The sequence below is a fragment of the Chlorocebus sabaeus genome, chromosome 25 (assembly GCF_047675955.1).
Source record: "Chlorocebus sabaeus isolate Y175 chromosome 25, mChlSab1.0.hap1, whole genome shotgun sequence".
Lineage (NCBI taxonomy): Eukaryota > Metazoa > Chordata > Mammalia > Primates > Cercopithecidae > Chlorocebus > Chlorocebus sabaeus.
The window spans coordinates 9,609,818-9,630,186 of NC_132928.1; the positions used below are offsets into that span (position 1 = coordinate 9,609,818).

The 20,369-nt window shown below is 40.0% G+C and overlaps 1 protein-coding gene across 2 annotated transcripts in view; it reads left to right on the forward strand.

Moving 5' to 3' along the window:
• Positions 1-10,976, forward strand: part of SLC30A10 (solute carrier family 30 member 10) — a 46,150-nt gene extending 35,174 nt beyond the window's left edge. For both annotated transcript variants that reach the window (XM_037985555.2, XM_007988408.3), the window contains exons 3-4: positions 3,331-3,570; positions 5,837-10,976. In XM_037985555.2, coding sequence (XP_037841483.1) covers positions 3,331-3,570; positions 5,837-6,336 — 740 coding nt within the window. In that variant the 3' untranslated portion in view covers positions 6,337-10,976. The remainder of the gene's footprint in view (positions 1-3,330; positions 3,571-5,836) is intronic.
• Positions 10,977-20,369: the final 9,393 nt, after the last annotated feature.

Here is a 20,369-nt window from a genome sequence, read left to right on the forward strand (position 1 = left end):
ATCTTTTCATGGGCAGTTAGAAGACACATTGCATTATTAAATGTCAGGAATTGAGTGGGATGCTGCTTTAAACAGTTTTTCAAACTGAAGGCCGTGACAATTTGGGCCCTAGAATTAGTTTAGTAGAAAATTAATTATAATGGAATGAACTAGAATAGATAATAGTAAGAAATCACATATAAGGATGAATTTTGCTTTCCCATGAATTATTTGTTTCAACTGGTATCTCTGTGCTAGGATGCAAAACATAATTCTTACTGTAGATTATGGGAAAAACAAGTTTGAAAGTTACTATTTGATGTAATTCTTAGGGAGTAACAGTGGGATTTCTCAGAAGGAAAAGCTGAAATTGAACTGTAGAACTTCATGAGATAGGATGCACAGCAGATCTCTGGTCAGACTACCCAGATTGACATCTCCAGTTAACACTTTTTAGTTGTGTGATTTTGGACAAGTTACTTAGGTATTCTGTGCCTCAGTTTCCTCATTTGTAAAATGAAGAGAGTACCAGCCAGAAATAATCAAAGGGGTCAGATTCCAATTTTCAAGAGTTTATTCAAGTGAAAAGCTGGCAATGGCCATTCCGGGACTCATCACTCCAGAGAAACGGGGATAGGGTTCCAAAGCTAAAAGCCAAATTCTTGCTTATATATAAGACAAAGAAATTGAGCAGGGTTACAACATTTTGTATACAAGCCTGGTTTAGGAGTTAAAAAAATTAGCTACAATTTGTTTTCTTTTCCAAGTGGCTTGTTTTCTTTATAGCTTGTTTTCATTTCCTTTCCAACTTAAAAGAGTGTATTTAACATTCCATATTAAGGGACTGTGATAGCCATGGTGTCTTGTATGAAAAAGGTAAGAGGGAGGATGAAAATCAACAGTAAGAGAGAAGGGGGTCTTCCCTGGGGCCCTTCGCCATTTACAACATTTTACAGAGCAATGCAGGTAAGGAAAAAGACTGGATTCAGACATACAGCAGCTTACAGCTGCCTGTCACGTAGCTCAGGCCCTGTAATTCACATTCCTTGAAGGCTCAAAATACTTTTGAGTTCCAACAGCTTAGATTTTGCATTACTTATTTTCACAAGGGTAACCATTTTACAGTCCTTAAAAGGACGTAATGGGTAAGTATCACACGCTTAAAACAATGCCTGGAGCATATGTGTTAGTTAGCATAACAATAATAATAGTTATGATTATTAAAGGCAAGAGTTACTGTATGTCATAGGAGTTATGATAATCAACCAGAAGCTACTGTTTTATTGAATGCCTACATTGCTATTATATAAACAAAGGCAATTTGGAGTATGACCCTGATCCTCATGTTACTTACGGAGGAAATGGATCTAACATGTATGAGACAATCAGAGAATAAAAAACTGTCTCACGCAGTAAACATGATATCACATGTGTATAGGAAATATTAGGCTTTCATATTTTTATGGTAGCATTTTGTACTGTCCTGAAGCAAGTTAAAGCTTCGATTTGTAGCTTCTTGTAGAGGAATAAAGTATTTTTGAGTTTCCCTTCGGTGGTTCAGGACAGGGACTGGGCAGTTAAAATCTCCTTTGGGGGTGGGGTGTTGTGAGAAAGGAGCACAACATTAGAAAATGGGAATGTTAATGTATATACTGAATCAAGATCTTATTATCATAAGTAAACACTCAGTCAAAAGGACATATGGGAATTCTTTTTATTCCTGTAGTTTTTGGGGAAAGTTTGAGGCAATTGCCTCAAATTACATTTAGTGTTCACAGAATGCCATTTTACCTATGATGTTATTTAGAATTGTGGAGGTGTTGCCAAGAGGAGGAATGAGCTCAATTAAAGCACCTTCCAAGTGAGACTGTTTAGTCTTAGCCATGAGTAAGTTGTTAGTAATTTGGATTATTATTAATTCTACTGCATAAGTCTGTGGAATACATGGAGAGACAAAGCCGACCTTTCTTAACATATATGCTTTCTTCTAGAGCAGTGCTTTGGAAACTAGTATGTGCATTCCAATCACCTGGGCATTTTTTTTTTTTTTTTTTTTTTTTGAGACAGAGTTTCACTCTTGTTGCCCAGGCTGGAGTACAATGGCACTATCTTGGCTCACTGCAACCTCTGCCTCCTGGGTTCAAGTGATTCTCCTGCCTCAGCCTCCTGAGTAGCTGAGATTACAGGTGCCCTAACAATACCCAGCTGATTTTTTGTATTTTTAGTAGAGATAGGGTTTCACCATATTGGCCAGGCTGTCTTGAACTCCTGACTTCAAATGATCTACCCGCCTTGGCCTATAAAAGTGCCGGGATTACAGGAGTGAGTCACTGCACCTGGCCTCATCTGGGCATCTTTTTAAAATGCAGGTTCAGATTCTACAGATCTGAGGTGGGGCCTGAGATGCGGTATTTCTAACAAGCTCATAGGTGATGCTGATGCTACTGGTTTGCAAACTATACTTTGAATTGCAAGATTCTGATGTTGCTTTCTGTAAAAACAAACAAAACCCCCCAAAACCAAAACCCAAAACTTTGTGTTTATATTTTATAATTTTTCTGACCAAATTTTTACCTAATTTACTTACTAAATCCCAATTTAGTCTTTGGCTAACAATTGGGCACTCAAATCTTTGCTGAGGAATGAATATGTTCTATATCATAATCAGTATCTTTAGAAACAATTCCCTTAATTAAAGGCACCCACAATTTTAGTATTTTTAGTATTATCTGTAGAATTTTAATTTTATTTTATTGTGATAAATGGCTGTTTATGCAATGGAAATGTTGCTGGAGTCCCTTCTTGAGCACCTCTTAAACCAAATGCCATTTAAATGACCACAGACTAAAAACAAAGTAGGTAAATGCTTACAGGGAAAGGGGAAAGCAGATCAAGGTAGAAAAAAGACAATTTGTTTTAAAGACTCTCTTAATACAACTTGTTCCCTCTCCCCTTAAACATGTTTAAAACAATGTAAAGCACAGATACTTGTCTAAAAGAAAAAGAAATTGTTTGCACAGACTCTGTTTTCCAGCTTGGTGCCCTTTGATGGGTGGTGAGCGGTAGCGATGTGGCCCAGTGAGATGCACAGGCAATCTTCCTGCAGGTCAGAATCTTCCTAGGCTATTGCTCTTCCAAGGTACTCTGAGTCCTGAGATGGTGACCTGGGGCTTTGTTTCCTAAGAAGTAGTTGCCATTATTTTGATTCATCCTACTGCTCTAACCAAAACAAAAACCAAAAACCTCCAAATGGTAACAGATATTCGTATACCTGGAAATCCAAGCCAATGAGTGTCACGTGGCTTCCAGATTTGCATCTGTGCTGCAGTAGTCTTTCTTTCTTCCTGGCAGGTGTACTTTTGCATGTGATGGGAGATGCCCTGGGGTCCGTGGTTGTGGTCATCACGGCCATCATATTCTATGTGCTTCCCCTGAAGAGTGAGGACCCGTGTAACTGGCAGTGTTACATTGACCCCAGCCTGACTGTCCTCATGGTCATCATCATTTTGTCATCTGCCTTCCCGCTCATCAAGGAGACCGCTGCCATTCTGTTGCAGATGGTCCCCAAAGGAGTCAACATGGAAGAGCTGAGTAAGTAGACTGAATTTTGATCCAGAACCACTCTCACTTTAATGTTATTCAGGCCAAAGGACAAGCATTATTTAAGAGCAGTGTTTGAGTTATGTATTCTGAAACACCTTAAATCACCAGGTGGTAGAGACATCATCATATGTTTTATAGCCTAGTAAGATGACTCAGCTCCAAGTACCAAAGGTCCTTTGCAATCTGTGATTCTCTGACTCAACTGCAATGCAATGCTTGGTCCGGGTGTGGTGGCTCATGCCTGTAATCCCAGCACTCTGGGAGGCCAAGTCGAGTGGATCACCTGAGGTCAGGAGTTCAAGACCAGCCTGACCAACATGGTGAAACCCTGTCTCTACTAAAAATACAAAAAATTAGCCGGATGTGGTAGCATGCACCTGTAGTCCCAGCTCCTCGGGAGGCTGAGGCAGGAGAGTCGCTTGAACCCAGGAGGTGGAGGTTGCAGGGAGCCGAGATTGCACCACTGCACTCCAGCCTGGGTGACAGAGTGAGACTCTGACTCAAAACAAAACAAAACAAAACAAAAATGCAATGCTTGGATAATACCTATTCCTGGGCTACTTAATTTCATGTCAAAGATTTATTTTAATCCAAATAAGGCCATTTCTGCCAGGAGCTTTATTTTATTTTCCTTATTCTAAAAACACAAATCATTCATATTCTAGACCCTACTTTCTAGTTAATGTGGGCATGCAAGTCACTGTGTCTCTCACAACACTGCCCAGAGCTGCAGGCAGAGTAGGTGGTGGGAGAGGGAAGGAGACAGAGGAGCAGACATACAGCATTGCCTTTGCCTTCCCAGGAGCTAGTTCATTTCCCAATTGAGGAAATAAGATAAACATATACAAAGAAATTTGCGATATATACTGGATATGTTTTTAATAAAGTGATATATTTAAAAACAGATATTTTTAACAATAGAGGGTTACTTGTTGTGACTCACGCCTGTAGTCTCACCACTTTGGGAGGCTGAAGGAGAAGGATTGCATAAGGCCAGGAGTTCAAGACCAGCCTGGGCAACATAGTAAGACCTCATTTTTACAAAAATAAAAAATTATTTTTTATAAATAAAAAAGTAAAGGTTGTAATGTGTGCCTGTGGTCCCAGCTACTCAGTGGGTTGAGGTGGGAGGATCACTGGACCCAGGAGTTTGAGGCTGCAGAGAGCCATAAACATGACACTGCACTCTAGCCTGGGAGACAGGGCAAGATTCTCTGTCTCTAAAAAACCAAAAAACCCCTGCAAGATGGTAATAACAATAGCAATATTTTCATAGCATTTACCACATGCTAGAAATGTAAGTGTTCTAAGTGCTTTACTTATAATAATGTATTTTAATCCTTAAAATAATACAAAAAGTTACTATTATAATTTCTGTTATACAGATAAGGAAACTGAGGCACAAAGAGGTTAGGTAATTGCCTAACGTCATGCAGTTAGTAAATGTCTAAACTCGGATTCATATTAGCTGACTGCAGAGCCTTTGCTCAAATCAGTATTGAATACCATTTCTCTAAATACATACTCATTTTGGAAAGTATAGAAAATACAGAGGAGCTTAAATGAGAAAACAGAAATCTCTCATAATTTGACTGTAGAAACTACCACTGTTAATACTTTCTTCTATATGCAGTAAAAAGAAAAATCATACCATATACACAGTTTAGCAAATTGCTTTTTCACTTAAAAATACCTTATGTACATTTTCTCATATCCTTAAATATGCAACTTCCTTTTAAACAACTATATCTTATTCCATTACATAATTGATTTAACTATTTCCTTGTTGGTTCCATCTTTTTAATGAATACAAGGAGCATTGTCCAAACCATTCTTGTACATAAATATTTGGTTATTTCTTTTAGGTTAAACTTTTAGCACTAGAATTGCTAGTAAAGTTTTTTTTGATTCATGTTGCCAAATCATCCCTTTTAAGAAAAGGCATTGTATTTTATAATACTATGGGAAGTTCATTCAAGTGTCCATTCCCTTGTATACTCAGCAACCCTGGGGACTTTTTTCTTGTCGTTGTTAAACTTATTTTCTTAAATGACTTTGTATGGACTAACAATGTGTGGAGAAAGAAGGTTAAGGGCAAATGGACCCAGAGAGGTAGAACTAATTTCTTCCTGCTGTTCTTAGTAAGTATGCAGCCATTTTGGTGAGAATGCTTGACGGGACCATATCCCTCCCGTAGTTCCATGCTTCAAATGCAGCACTCACCTTGGCTTTTGTTTGCTCTTCTCTGTTATAGTGAGCAAACTCTCTGCTGTGCCCGGAATTAGCAGTGTACATGAAGTGCACATCTGGGAACTTGTAAGTGGAAAGATTATTGCCACCCTGCACATCAAGTATCCTAAGGACAGGGGATATCAAGATGCCAGCATGAAAATTCGAGAAATCTTCCACAGTGCGGGAATCCACAATGTGACCATCCAGTTTGAAAATGTGGACTTGAAGGAACCCCTGGAGCAGAAGGACTTACTGTTGCTCTGCAACTCACCCTGCATCTCCAAGAGCTGTGCTAAGCAGCTGTGTTGTCCCCCCGGGGCACTGCCTCTGGCCCACGTCAATGGCTGCGCTGAGCACAATGGCGGGCCCTCTCTAGACACATACGGAAGTGATGGCCTCAGTAGAAGGGACACAAGAGAAGTGGCTATTGAAGTGTCTTTGGACGGCTGTCTCAGTGACCACGGACAAACTCTTAACAAAACTCAGGAGGACCAATGTTATGTCAACAGCACTCATTTTTAATCTGGTACCCACATAACCAGACCGTATAGTCGAGGCACTTTGGAACCACCATCTTGGCTCATAAAAAGAGCTTTCCGGGTTGTAGACTCAGACCAGACTTGCAGCGTGCATGCTCTGTGTTCACTAGGGGTTGGCTGTTAGGGATTTTAGTTAAACGTGTCCGTGAATTTTTATGTAACCCCTTTCCATTCCCCTGGGTGTCTCATGCTGCTCTTTGACTGTTTCAGCTTGAACATGCATTTTCTAAAGCAAACTGCACTAGCGTATATATCAGGGACACTGAAGTCTGGGACTGGGGCTCAATAGCTGCGGATACAGTGTTCAAAGAAGTTCTTGTTTCTAAACTGATTAGAACTTCTAGCTAATGCTCAGGTGAGATCATAGCTTAAATACATTCAAAAAACTAAAGTACCACAGTAGGTGTATTTTTCTCTTTCCCCTTAATGATCATAAAAGAGACAAGTTAGTATTTCCGGCACTGAAGAAGTATCTTTTTTCTTTGATTCATTTTTGGATAAATATAAAATGAATAACTATTATGATAGAAAATATTCTCAGAACATTCTAGAGGAGGTAAAGATTAGTAGGGGGGTTTTGGCCATCTCTACATTTTTGTGAGGTGAGAGAAAACTAATGTTTACTTTCTGCTGTGAAATGAATTGCGGCTATAGAATGTTTCAAATGCTTAAATATATAATACATGTTTTTCACATAGAAGTGAGGGAATATTTCAGCTTTCTTAAGTATGACACAAATACTCAGCTGTCTTTTAGAGTCAGTATAGTTGGAGCTGTTTTCATTTAGTGCTTTGGTAATGATTTACTTATTTTTCCAAACGTCCTTTGACTTTTCTTTCATACGATTGCATTGATCTATGCAGCATTGACCAGAAAAGAGCATTCCTGGGATAGCAGAATCCTTAACACTGAGTGTTAATTCTTGTGAAATAACGAAGCTACCCTGCCTTCTCTTTAATTAGACATATTTAAAAATATTTATTATAGTTGTCAACTAGTGACTCAATGGAAAAGTTGATTTCCAAGGAAGAAATGAGAATTAGCTTAGTTGCTGCCTTTAATGTGTGTTTGAGAAACTTAAAATTTTCTTTCATGTCTCTGATCCATATTACCAAGTTCAAATAAAATTTTTATAATCGGATTCAGACCCATAACCAAAGTATATTGGTAGTAGAGAAGCATCTGTCATGGATTTAACACATTGTTCAGCATCAGTGTTTACATCAGAACAGTCTCGCAGGTATGAGAAAATGGGAGGTGCATCACTAGACGACTAGTATCATCTTTGCTAGACTGCAAGATTGTATGAAAATAACCGTCTCTTAGTGTGTAAAGTCCTGTTTAAAATCTGCACAGGATTTATCAGAGGTGCTGGGTTGATAATGAAGGCAGCAGCCACAATTTTTTAGAACAAACATCATATTTAAACAATTTATCTTAGTCCTGAATTTGAAGGCTAAAACAAATAAGCAGCTCTGATCAGTAGGCTAGGAAATCATTATTTTTTTCTTTTTTGTAAAGACAGGGTCTCGCTGTGTTGCCCAGGCTGGCCTTGAATTCCTAGCCTCAAGTGATTCTCCCACCTCGGCCTCCTAAAGCACGGGGAGAACAGGCATGAGCCACTGCGCCTGGACAGGAAATTCTTTGTTCCCTGGAAATGTATTATCTGAGTTTAAATTGGCTGTGAATTAGGTAAATAGAAAAATGCCTAAAAATGTTTTTATTTCTGGGAGCTTACTGGGCTAGGCTACATGCACTTTATAAGCATAAAGGGGTTAATAAGTAAGAATTTCTATTTTTAGTGTTAAAAGTGTGGCATGCACTCACACAAAACAGTGGATCCTCTAAGAAACTCAGCATGGAGATAAGTGGGCCAGATTCTCCTACATAAACATTGGTTGAAATTCCTTAGAGCCAAAAAGAAATTTTTCTCTGACTTCCTAATCTGAAGGTCTAATTTGATTTCACATCATTCTGCCTTTATTAAAAGGTAAAATTATAATTTCACAGTTTTTATGCAACTGACTGAAGGAATGCATATTAGTTTGCATTTAAACACTGTTCTTTAATCTCTAAAATATTTTTCTGGGTAAGAAAAGGCACTTAATTCCACTATAATTAAACCTAACTTCAGAAAAGTAACTTAATAGACAGTTATGCCAGATTATGGTCTGGAGTCAATGTGAAATAATACCTTTTTAAGGACAGTTTGGCTGAGTGCATTTAATAATGTCCAATCATGCTAAGTGCAATAATTTTGTATTGGGTTGGGTGGCTTGCATGTGCCACCTGTGGCACTGTGATGCCTGCTGTATGCTATTTTCACTTGAGTTTAACTCTCTCTTTAATTGTCCTGCTTTTTAATTCTCCCAAGGAAATACCAGAGTTTTCTTTTTCCCTTTAAATCAATCCTGCTTGGTGGCAATAGCAGCTGATAAATAGATTCAAAACAGCACTGTTTTCCTTTAAGATTAGAAAAACACTGGCACTCAGTTTGGTGCTCCTGTATACTTATTTACAGAAATCCCCCCCCCACCCCACTTTTTTTTTTTTTAAAGAACTGACATAATTTTCAAAGTCTATGGCATATTTTGTGTGTCAGGTCAGGGACCAGTTGTCCTGTGTGCTAACCTGGCCTTCTACACGGCCCTACTGCACTTCTGTTTCTATAGAAACAGTCCTTTCCACATTATTGTAGCATTGGCCATAGGAAATACTATATCTGCTTCATTTTCTGACTCTCAACATTGTTTTTGAAAATATAATTTTTTTTTTACATGATATTGGGCCATTATGAATATCCACAGACAGGATCCATTGTTGACAGAAAATAAAATTACTCTCTAACTTCTTGATAAAATATCAATAAAATACAGAGACATTATTTGAGGAAGAATTAAGAAATATTCTCCATATTTAGTTCCTTTTTTTTTTTTTTTTTGCCATTGGTAAAGCAAATTCCAGTGGTGATAAATCAAGAACTCTAAAGTTCAGTAGGAATAGGTGTTTTGAATGTCAAGGAAATCACTGAGGTAGATTTGAGATGACAATAAGACAGCTGCCCTGTGAGGTCGTGAGAGCTTTTGTGAGGCTTACTCTGGGGGTTCTCAGTCTTGGCATTATTGACATTTTGAATTGGATGTGTTCTTGCTCCTGATGTGTGGAATGTGTATTGTAGGATGTTTAGCAGTACCCCAACCTCTATTCATAAATGCCAGTACTGTCCCCCCAAGTTGTGACAACCAGTGTCTCCAGACATTGTCACATATAACCTGGGGGAAAAAATTGCCCCAAGTTCTGAGCTACTGGGTAGAGCTAAGGGTAGTTTAGGGACAGTGTTGATGAAAGCCTCTCCAAAGTCCCATAGTCTTTTTAATAATTAATTCTGCAGAATTTGCTCTTTAAAAACATGTTTTTAAAGGCAAGGCCAGTCTATTCATAAAAGTTGCAGTTGTTTCCACACAGGAACTTTGGACAGTTAAAGAAAAATGTAATTTGAAATGAAAAGCCCTTATAAATCCCTTTATACATATCAGTCATTATAACAGTAAATGAAATGAAGAAAAAAGCATTTGGTCTCACTCTTCTGTGCTGATCTCTTTAATTCCTGAATATCCTCAATTTGATGAGCCCACTACTAAATGAGACTGGATAGTTATCAGCACAATTGATAGATGGGGTTAAGATGTTTAAAATCTCCTTCATATTTAAAATGATCAATTTTAAACTTGATGATGTTTCTTCTTCTTAGTTCCTGGTAAGCAGCTCATCTTAGTGCTAATGACAAGTTCAGATGTTAAAAAAAATCCTTATCATTTATAGCTAATTTTATCCTTTGCCAAATAATATCTATTTTCTTCAAGAGAGCAAAATACATTTCCTGATTTTAAAGTATCCTGCTTTTAAATATATCTTCACATTCCTATAGTAAAAGACTTCAGAAAACAAAACAAACAAAAAACCCTGATATAGAAAAAATGAGGAAACATGACCTGATTTGAATTTTGAATTTGGGTGAATGATCACTGACTGCATGCCTGCTCTACAGATGTCATGCCCCTGATAAAGTGTTGTGTATTTGTGCCTCTTAGTTTATTTGCTCTCGAGTAGCCACAGGTAGAAATGAGGTTGTTAAACCAGGAATTTAGTTTCTCAAGTGGAAATTGCATTGAACAATAATCCTTAATGTAATCTGCATGTCCTTACCCATCTGGAGTTTAGATAATACAGATGGGTCATTTTCTGGTGCTTCTCTTTTCACGTGTTTTATTTCATACCTTTTTGTTTACATGGAACTTTCTTGAATGTTTGATAGATGATCAACTGTCACCTCTTAGTACAAAGCCATGCCAGAGACACTGAACCTGCTCTGCATTCTAATGAGAACAATCCAGAAAGGATGATTTTCAAGGGAGAGTGACCTCTTCCTGGAGATCTGAGGTTATGTTACAGTATTGTGGAGTTTTGTTGCTTAAAATTCTCCTCCTGTCCTCACAGGCAATTGTGCTAGAGTTGCAATCCTCACATTTGAGAGAATTGTCAAAACTCTAAGACATAAAGTTTAAATAACTCATTAATAATTGCATGCAAATCCCCCAGTAATGTATGTACATAAGCATACCTTTTAAAGATGTTCAATTGTACTGTAAATAAAATTTTTTTAAAAAATAAAAACGTGACTGAGATATGTCTGTGTCAATTAAACAGATAACTAAAAGTAGTGGAACTCATTTTGTCTTTGTCACTTACCCTGGTAAGTTTATTATTCAGTAACTCCTTGGATTGATTTTAATAACTTGGGCCTATTTCTCTTTTTCCGTTTTGTTAGTCTCCTTCACACCCCTTCCTCTGTCACCTAGGCTGGAGTGCAGTGGCACCATCTGGGCTCACTGCCACCTCTACCTCCCAGATTCAAGTGATTCTCCCGCCTAAGCCTCCTGAGTAGCTGGGATTACAGGCACCTGCCACCATGCCCAGCTAATTTTTGTATTTTTAGTACAGATAGGGTTTACCATGTTGGCCAGGCTGGTCTTGAACTCCTGACCTCAAGTGATCCACCCTCTTCAGCCTCCCAAAGTGTTGAGATTACAGGCATGAGCCACCATACCCCGCCCTGATTTGGTTTTCTAGAAGGACCGATTTGGCCCTGGGCTCTGACTGATTTGGCTCAATAGGCTTTGTGTAGAAGGGAAAGCTGTTTGGATTTAGGGAAGATAGAGAGGCCTGGCTTATTTTGGAGAGGGTCTCTGGATTTGAAATCTCTCCAATGGGTTGACTGTAATCTTTATAAATGTTGGATTAGAGGAACAGTCTTCCAGTTTTTTTCAATTGCTTTTATCAATTAATTGATTTATCAGCATACACTTATTGCAAAGTGTGTGCAAGTGATTCTTGTCTTCAAGGAGTTTGTAATCCACATGTGAAGTTAAGTAAGGCCGTGCGACTTAGTGGGAGTTTAAAGGTAGCTACGCATAGCCTGTGATTGCTGAGATAACCGTGTGCTGGATGCGTTCTGTGATCAAATGTGCACATGCCAGCCCCTGGGCAGCATCTGCAATAAAGGGGGCTACACGACATTTCAAGACCATCAATTTCTTTCAACAGTAAGAGTCTGTAGTATGAAGCAGAGGACTGAACCCAGAAGTTAGAGTACAGAATCTCTATTCCATATTCTCTATTCCACAGGGTTGTAGGAATTAAAGGAGATAATGCATATGAGAACAGATTTAAATGTCAATGGATCTTATTCTTTCACACTTTCAAACTGGCATTCATATTTTTCCTGTTCTTATCCTGCCTCCTGCCATCTAGGTAACTCCATTTTGTCAATTAATCAAACATCATTCAATGCTAAACAGCACTAAATGGTGGTATAAGCAACATGGGTGAAAATGAAGAAGAAAGAATGAAGAGTCAAGGACAGCTTCACAGGAGAGTTGGCATTTGAAATCAGCCTTGGAGTGGTTCAGTGAGTGGAGAAAGAGGGAAAGGACCTTCTGAATTGAGAGCTTAGTTTTAATTCTTTAGGCAGTTGCCCCTAAAGCTTTGGTGGGAGGAGTGTGAGAGGGCAAATTGGGGAAATGCCAAGAATAGAATATTTTCAGAAGACAATTTTCTCGAAAAATCTTCCTCAGCTGCTCTATGTTGCTCTGTACAGAGCCTTTCACCCAACACGCACCGAGCCATTGGCATCTCCAGTCCTGCTCAGGATGCTGAACTCCATCAGTGAAGGACTCACTGTTGTTAAGTCAAGTTTAGCCTAAAACTGCCTCCTTACATATTTAACTTCAGCCTAAAGGTTTCTCTGTACATCATGAACTACAGCTCATGACTAGCCCACACTTGCGCCAGTCACTGAGTTTTGGCCAATCAAATGTGGCTCTGTTCCCAGGCTGCAGTGCAGTGGCGCAACCTTGGCTCACTGCAACCTCCGCCTCCCGGGTTCAAGCGATTCTTCTGCCTCAGCCTCCCAAGTAGTTGGGACTACATGGACAGGCCACCATGCCTGGCTAAGTTTTTTGTATTTTTAGTAGAGACAGGGTTTCACCATGTTGGCTCAATGGTCTTGAACTCCTGATCTCAGGTGATCCACCCACCTCGCCCTCCCAAAGTGTTGGGATTACAGGCGTGAGCCACCCATGCCCAGCCTATCCTAATTTGAAAATCAACTTTCCTTGACTCTTCTCTGTTCCTTTCAGTGGAAGCATGCTGCCCCAGATTCCCCGTTACCTCCTGGCTTTTCCCCACAAACCAGCTCAAACCTTGCAGCCATGTTTAATGCTGCCTTTACGCTTATCCTATGTCTAACTCGTCATTACACTCAGCTAATGCTCCCCACAAAGTACTACTCATGTCAGTGCCTCCTTCCCATTCCTGCGTGTTCCTCAGGTTCAGCTGTATCACCTCAGCCTGTGCTGTTGCAGGAGCCTCTTGGCCAGCTCCCTAAACTTCCTCTTGCCAACCCTCTTGCTTCCCTCTGCTCTAGGAGAAGGGACAAACTTCCCCAGCCTGTCACTGTGGTTCCCTTCTCACCCCAGCCCCACACTCCAACCCCCAGGTTTTATCTTCTTCAGCAGACAAGCAGGGCACAAAGATACCTAAGGAAGTTAGAATGTGAGAGGGTTCAAGGATGCTTCTTCTCTGTAGGCTAGTGAATCGAGTTTTGTATTAGCTAGGGAGAGAGTATTATAGAGTAGTCTGTTTCTTCTATGCCAAAAAACTTTCTTCTTATTTTTGTTTTTTTTCTTTTTGATTTTTGCATTACATTTACCAAATTATTTCTTTTCTGGTTTCTCTTTCTGGCTGACTTCCTTTTCTATGTGAGTGTGTCATTTTGCCCCAAAGTTGACTTCCTATGGATGACCAATTGCGACCTTCCTTGACTAGTGTCCTGATTCCAGAGCACACTCTGATATTGACATACCCTGTGAGCATAAGCAGAGCCATGGTCTCTCTCATCTTGTGTGAGGCAAAAAAGAGGGTGGACTTTTCCTTTATCTCATATTTCCACCACATGGTCACATATGTGGCTGTGACATAATAATGAAATCCAATATAGAGCCAAAATATTTGACACATTGCACGATTCTTTTAGGCTTGAAGATGCAAGAGTAAATTTGCATGGGATTTATAACCACAGGGCTGGGTGGGGACAAGGCGAAGGTGGGGGAGCAAATTGTTCCAGTGGCCAAGGTCGATAGAGGCTTGCAGTGGTGCTGATAACCACCAGGTCTCCTATCTGCCTCAGAAAACTGGGACCAAAAGAAGACTACGTTGGGGTACTGTGAGTCTGCAGATGTCATCTGATGCCCAAAAGCATTCAGAAAAAAACTGTTGACTCTTTTGGAAGGTGAGATTATTGAGAATGTTTTATAGAGTTTACTTTCCATTGTTAAAAATTGCACTATTGGCTGGGCACAGTGGCTCACGCCTGTAATCCTAGCACTTTGAGAGGCCGAGGCGGGTGGATCACTTGAGGTCAGGAGTTCAAGACCAGCCTAGCCAACATGGTGAAACCTCATCTCTACTAAAAATAAAAAAATTAGCCAGGCGTGGTGGTGGGCGCCTACAATCCCAACTACTTGGGAGGCTGAGGCAGGAGAATCGCTTGAGCCTGCGATGCGGAGGTTGCAGTGAGCCGAGAGGCACCACTGCACTCCAGCCTGGGTGTCAGAGAGAGTTTGACTCAAAAACAAAAACAAAAAAATTGCACTATATAACACTTCCTGAGTGGGGAGACATGACTTGACCCATGGTATGACTAATCTTAAGTTATAGGAAAGTGTTTACAGAGAGATTTTATTATAAAAATCAATACATACTATGAACTATAGCTTATGGTTTAAACATTCTGGCCTTGAAATCTGTCTGCTTTCAAATCCTAGCTCGATTGTTTGTTAGTTATTTGACCTGTGAAAGTAAATTGCCAGGGAGTTTAAAAAGTTCTCTGGGCCTCGTTTGTGCCATATGTGGAATGGAGGCAATTAGAGTTCCTGCCTCATGAGATTGTCGCACAGACTGAAGGAAATGACCCATGCAGAACGCTCAGCACAGAGCCTGGGCTTCTCAACGCTCTATGAATGCTATTAACAAATCTTCGTTACATGCCAACTTTAATCAATAAGCAAAATTTGAGCCAGAGTTATTCCAATTGTTAACTCACAACTCGTGAAATGTCAAAAATATATGGTATAGATTAGCCTGTTAGCACCCAGTTAGATTTGGAACGGCAGAGGCTGTATTACATGACTGTAGCAAAGAACTATACAGACCTGGATGCAGAACCCTGCACCTCTACCCCCAAATTCCAAGGGCCCTTATTTCTAAGAAAACACAATTCAATGCTGAAGTGCTTCAACAAAATACCAGGGCTTGATTCAACAGGACCTCATCTCCCAGCCATACACAGGTGGCATCTTGAACAGTAATGTCACTGCTAGAGGGCTACTGAGTCCAGGGTTCCAGTCAGAGGCCGCAAAGGCTTCAGCTGACTCTGAGTGAACCTCCATTCTGTCAATGCCTTCCAGCTAGAGATGAACACACCTGTGGTTAAATGAGTTGGGTTTAATAACTGATGCCAAGAGGAGAAGGTACACCATGGGAAACCATGGGGCATATCAGCAAGAGGGCGTTCACAAACTTATTTGAGGATTTGGGTTCATGTTAGGTGATTTTGGGGGAGGATTAAATGAAATGAGGCTTTGCTTTGGATTGGATGCTGTCAGCAAGTGGGGATAACACTGACTAGGTATCTTAATAAATCCTATATCTAAGGGAAGCAGGGAGGAATGAAGCAAGGCTCAAGTTTTAATTGGAAGCAGTTGTCACTTTTTTTTTCTTTTCTGTGAGACAGAGTCTAGCTCTGTTGCCTAGGCTAGAGTGCAGTGGCAGGCCCGTAGCTCACTGCAGCCTCGACCTCCTGGGCTCACGTGATCCTCCCATCTCAGCCTCCTGAGTAGCTGGGACTACAGGATTGCACTACCACCCTTGGCTAAGTTTTTTGATTGTTTTTAATTAGAGACAAGGTCTTGCTATGTTGTCAGGCTGGTCTTGAATTCCTGAGCTCAAGCGATCTTCCTGCCTCTGCCTCCCTCTGCAGTGGCTCACACCCGTAATCCCAGCACTTTGGGAGGCTGAGTCTGCTGTCACTCATTTTATCCAGGGTGGGGGTCTGGTATTTTAGTGATTTGCACAGTGCTCTTGTTTTTGTCTGGGCTTAGACGGTATTACAGAGTGGTCTTGTTTCTCACCTCACTTCATCACAGTCACAGTGGCCTCTTGTCTGGCACTAGTGTTCCGAGAGATGGTTTGTACTCCACAGGAGAATACAATGGCTTAGCTGTGAGAGCCAGGCCAGTCCCACCAACACCAAGGTCTTGTATAGTATCAGTTTCCAGATGCCGGGGGTGTACTTTTCTTTTTATTATCTTCTCAGTACTTAATATATTTGTGGTACATTTTAATGAAGCAGGCTATGAGCATTGAAATCCTGGCTGAAAGGACACCTAGAAGCTGTGTGACCCTGGCAAGTTACTTCGCCTTTTGAGGCATCAGTATCCTCCACATTTTATATGTGAAGTCTATACCTGCCTCCCAGGGGTGCTGTGAAGATTAAATGAGATAATGCATGTTCCTGGCAAATAGTGATTTAAAAAATTAGCTATTTTTGTTGAGTATAGTTTGGCCTCCATGGCTGCCTGATTTTAGGACATGGATCAAATACATTCTCTTTGTTTCTTTTCTTTTGAGATGGAGTCTCACTCTGTTGCCCAGGCTGGAATGCAATGGCACGATCTCGGCTCACTGAAACCTCCACCTACCAGGTTCAAGCGATTCTCCTGCCTCAGCCTCCCCGAGTAGCTGGGACTACAGGCACGAGCCACCATGCCCGGCTAATTTTGGCATTTTTAGTGGAGATGGGGTTTCACCATATTGGCCAGGCTGGTCTCAAACTCCTGACCTTAAGTGATCTACCTGCCTTGGCCTCCCAAAGTGCTGGGATTATAGGTGTGAGCCACTGCACGCAGCCTGCATTCTCTCATTTTGCTTCATTTTATTTCCTTGCACCATGTGACTTTTTTTTTTTTTTTTTTAAGTTTTAAGTACCATGATCAGAAGGACTGCCAGAGGCATAAGGTTATTTCTTCCTTTGTATTGACTTCTAGGAAATAATCTTATGTTACTGCAGCCATTACTGTCATCGTAACTGCTATGATGGTGTCAAATAACAGAGCCAGAGAGAGTCTGGCCACAGTGTACATCACAGCACAGGAGCTCACACCACTTGTGAGGGGCCGCGCTATCATCCTGGCTGTCTACTCATCAATGAATGTTTGTTTAACACATGAATGAATGAATGAATGCATGAATGAATGAATGAAAACAGTGAATGAAGCTTAGTTTACTTCTCATCTTTTCTTTGTTCTTTGATATCAACGTTCCACTGGGGCTTTGCTGCACAGTTATTGAGTGATGATCAACACTTCAGTGTAAAGAATGCTACAAGTGAGTTATCTGTGGTTCCCAAGAGGTGACAGCACGTAGCGCGGCAGGACTTCTATCTCCCCTTTACATGGCCTGGGACTCAGGCTACTACACCCACATCCATTTCAGGCCATCACATTTGGAACAGATGTTTTTAGCCTCTTTGCTCATAGATAAGAAAGTATTGTTTGTTTTACTTTGGAGCTCTGTAATATCTCTTGCTTTCCTTCGTCACCTCCCTTATATGTTCTTTTTGCCTCCCTTAGATCATTTTTTTATTACTAAGTGGCAGTAGAACAAAAGAGTGCAGGAGCAAGTAAAGTGAGAGAAATCCGAACCTTAGAAGAAAACATGTTGAACAAAATAACCACATATGGTTTGCTCTTCAACTTGCTTTTAAAAATTAACAATATATTCTGATGATCTTTCCCAGACAAGACATAAAGATTTACCTCATTTTTATTAACAGGTATATAATATTCCATCATGCAGCCATATCAACTTAAATATCTACTCTCCTACTGATAAATTTTACTTCCTTTAGAAAATCATATAAACTTTAAGTACCATTGGCATAACTCTGACACTTTCTGGTATTAGGTATGTGTGGATTTTTGTCTTAATGTCCTTAAAACACTTCTTCTTTATGCTTTTTGCTCTCTCTGCCCACAGTTTCCTATAATGAGTATATACTACTTAGATAATATCATGAAAAAGTTATTTAAAAATAGTATTAATCTCATATTTTCTTGAGTTCTGGTTCTAATGACACTTATTGCTACTACTAATCCATTTAATATTTGAGTACATGTTTCATATCTTCAAATAAATAGCTTTTTTCTTGAGAACACAGAATATATATTAATAATAATAAATATAACAATAACATTGACTCAGTACCTCTTTGTGGGAGTTACTTGACTTGTACGTATCATCTCATTTAATCCTCACAAAACCCCTGAAGAGTCAGTTCCGTTTTTACTAATGAGGAAAAATAAAGCTCAGAGAGCTTATTTTATTTTATTTTTCTTGAGATAGAGTTTCCCTCTGTCGCCCAGGCTGGAGTACGGTGGCGTCATCTTGGCTCACTGTAACCTCTGCCTCTTGGGTTTAAGCAATTCTCCTGTCTCAGCCTCCCAAGTAACTGGGACTACAGACATATGCCACCATGCCCAATTAATTTTTGTATTTTTAGTGGAGACAGGATTTTGCCATGTTGGCCAGGCTGGTCTCAAACTCCTGACCTCAGGTGATCTGCCTACCTCGGCCTCCCAAAGTGCTGGGATTATAGGCGTGAGCCACTGCGCCCTGCCAGCTCAGAAAATTTAAGTGGATTGTGCAACTCAGTTACAGTGGAGCCAGGATTAGAACCAAGCTGTTTTTGATTCCAGTTCCTCTGCCCTTTTCACTATTCTGTGATGCCCACCACTTCAGAATCCAATGAAGTCCTCAACACAGGGATGGACACACAATTTATGTTTAATTAAAACGTGTTGGTTTAACTATTATCAAGGACAATAACTTCCTCTAAACACAGTTGGTCAGCATACCCAAGCCAGTCTCCTCAAAGACCAATGCTATATAATATGTCCTGACGAGTGATGCTTCTTTTCTTTATATTATTAGCCACTGGATTCTCTTCAGTATTTGGCCTTGACACATCACAACACGGAAGGAGAAAAGTAAACTGGAGAAAAGGTGAAGTGGTTTCTTGAAGCAGTAACATATGGTGGAAGACAGAGGCCGAAGCTCAGTTGATGCCAGGGAATGAGTCTTACAGAGCTGAGATTATTGATTGCTATTGAAATGTGGGGTGCCTATTCGTTGTCACCCTTATCTAAAAGTTGTTCATTAGAATTCATAATTGCCTTGTCATAAAAGAGGGCTTGCATTTTGAACTGCTGGGCAAGCGAAAACTCTGGACTTTTTAATGTTTTTGAACAGCCTACTGCTTATGAAAGCAACCACACCTCATGGCGATCTCATCAGGTCTCTGGAAAGCAAGTCATGCATTTAGAGGCAGGTCATGCAGCAGAGTCGTGATCTTCCCTCTTTCTCCACGGTGCTCTTCTCTATGAGAGCGCTAAGTACCTTAGATATATAGTAAATCTGTCCTTAACTACAAGTTCTTACTCCACTGAATTCTAACATAAGAAGATTTGCTTCTGTATACCTTTTCAATATCTAGGAGAATTTGGATTCTAGAACGTGTAAATTGTGTGTCAACTCCTGTGAGGGTAATTTGGAAGAACAGGAAGCTAGGTATCTGGAATAGTGACAAGGATATCGTTGACAGAGCAGAATTAAAGCCCTTTGCATGGACGTCTTAGGAAAGATAAAAGCAAATGAGGGAAATGAAACCTTGGCCTTGGTACTGCATGTGCGTGAGAAGAGCCAGGAGTAGGCAAGGTCAGGGACTTTGGAATGCAGAGACAAGGAGAGGGGCTAAGGGGATAAAAGTCTAGATGTGTGGCCTGGGGTGAGACTGAATGGTGAGTCCTGGAAGTCAGGGGTTAACATAGCCATGTGTCAACCTTGGAAAAGCATTCAACATTTGGCTCATAAAAAAAGCGCATTGCAATATGAGGACTATCTGTTTAAGAAAACAATTCGAAATGGACCAACAAACTTATTTTCAAAATTAGGGAGATCATGGACCTTTTCTAGCAAGCAAGTGATGATAGCATGAAAAAATAAAGCACCTTTATTACTTATTTACAATATATAACTATTATTACTGTTGCTTATATTTTGCAGTTTCTCTGCAGGTTTATTTTAGTGGATGTATAATATTTACTAGACCTTTCATTCTCACCTTTGCCTTCAATTGAAATTTCATAAATAAGATTTTAAGTCCTCTTCTACTCCCACAGTGAAAAGTTCTCCTTTCCGGGAACTTTTAGATACCCAACACCAGTGTTTAGGGAGAGTGTTCTGTTTTATGAATGACTAGTAATAACATCAAAAGGATGCAAAAACAACAACAAAAGATAGGCATGGGTACAAAAGAATAACCAAAAATGCTTATCTGCC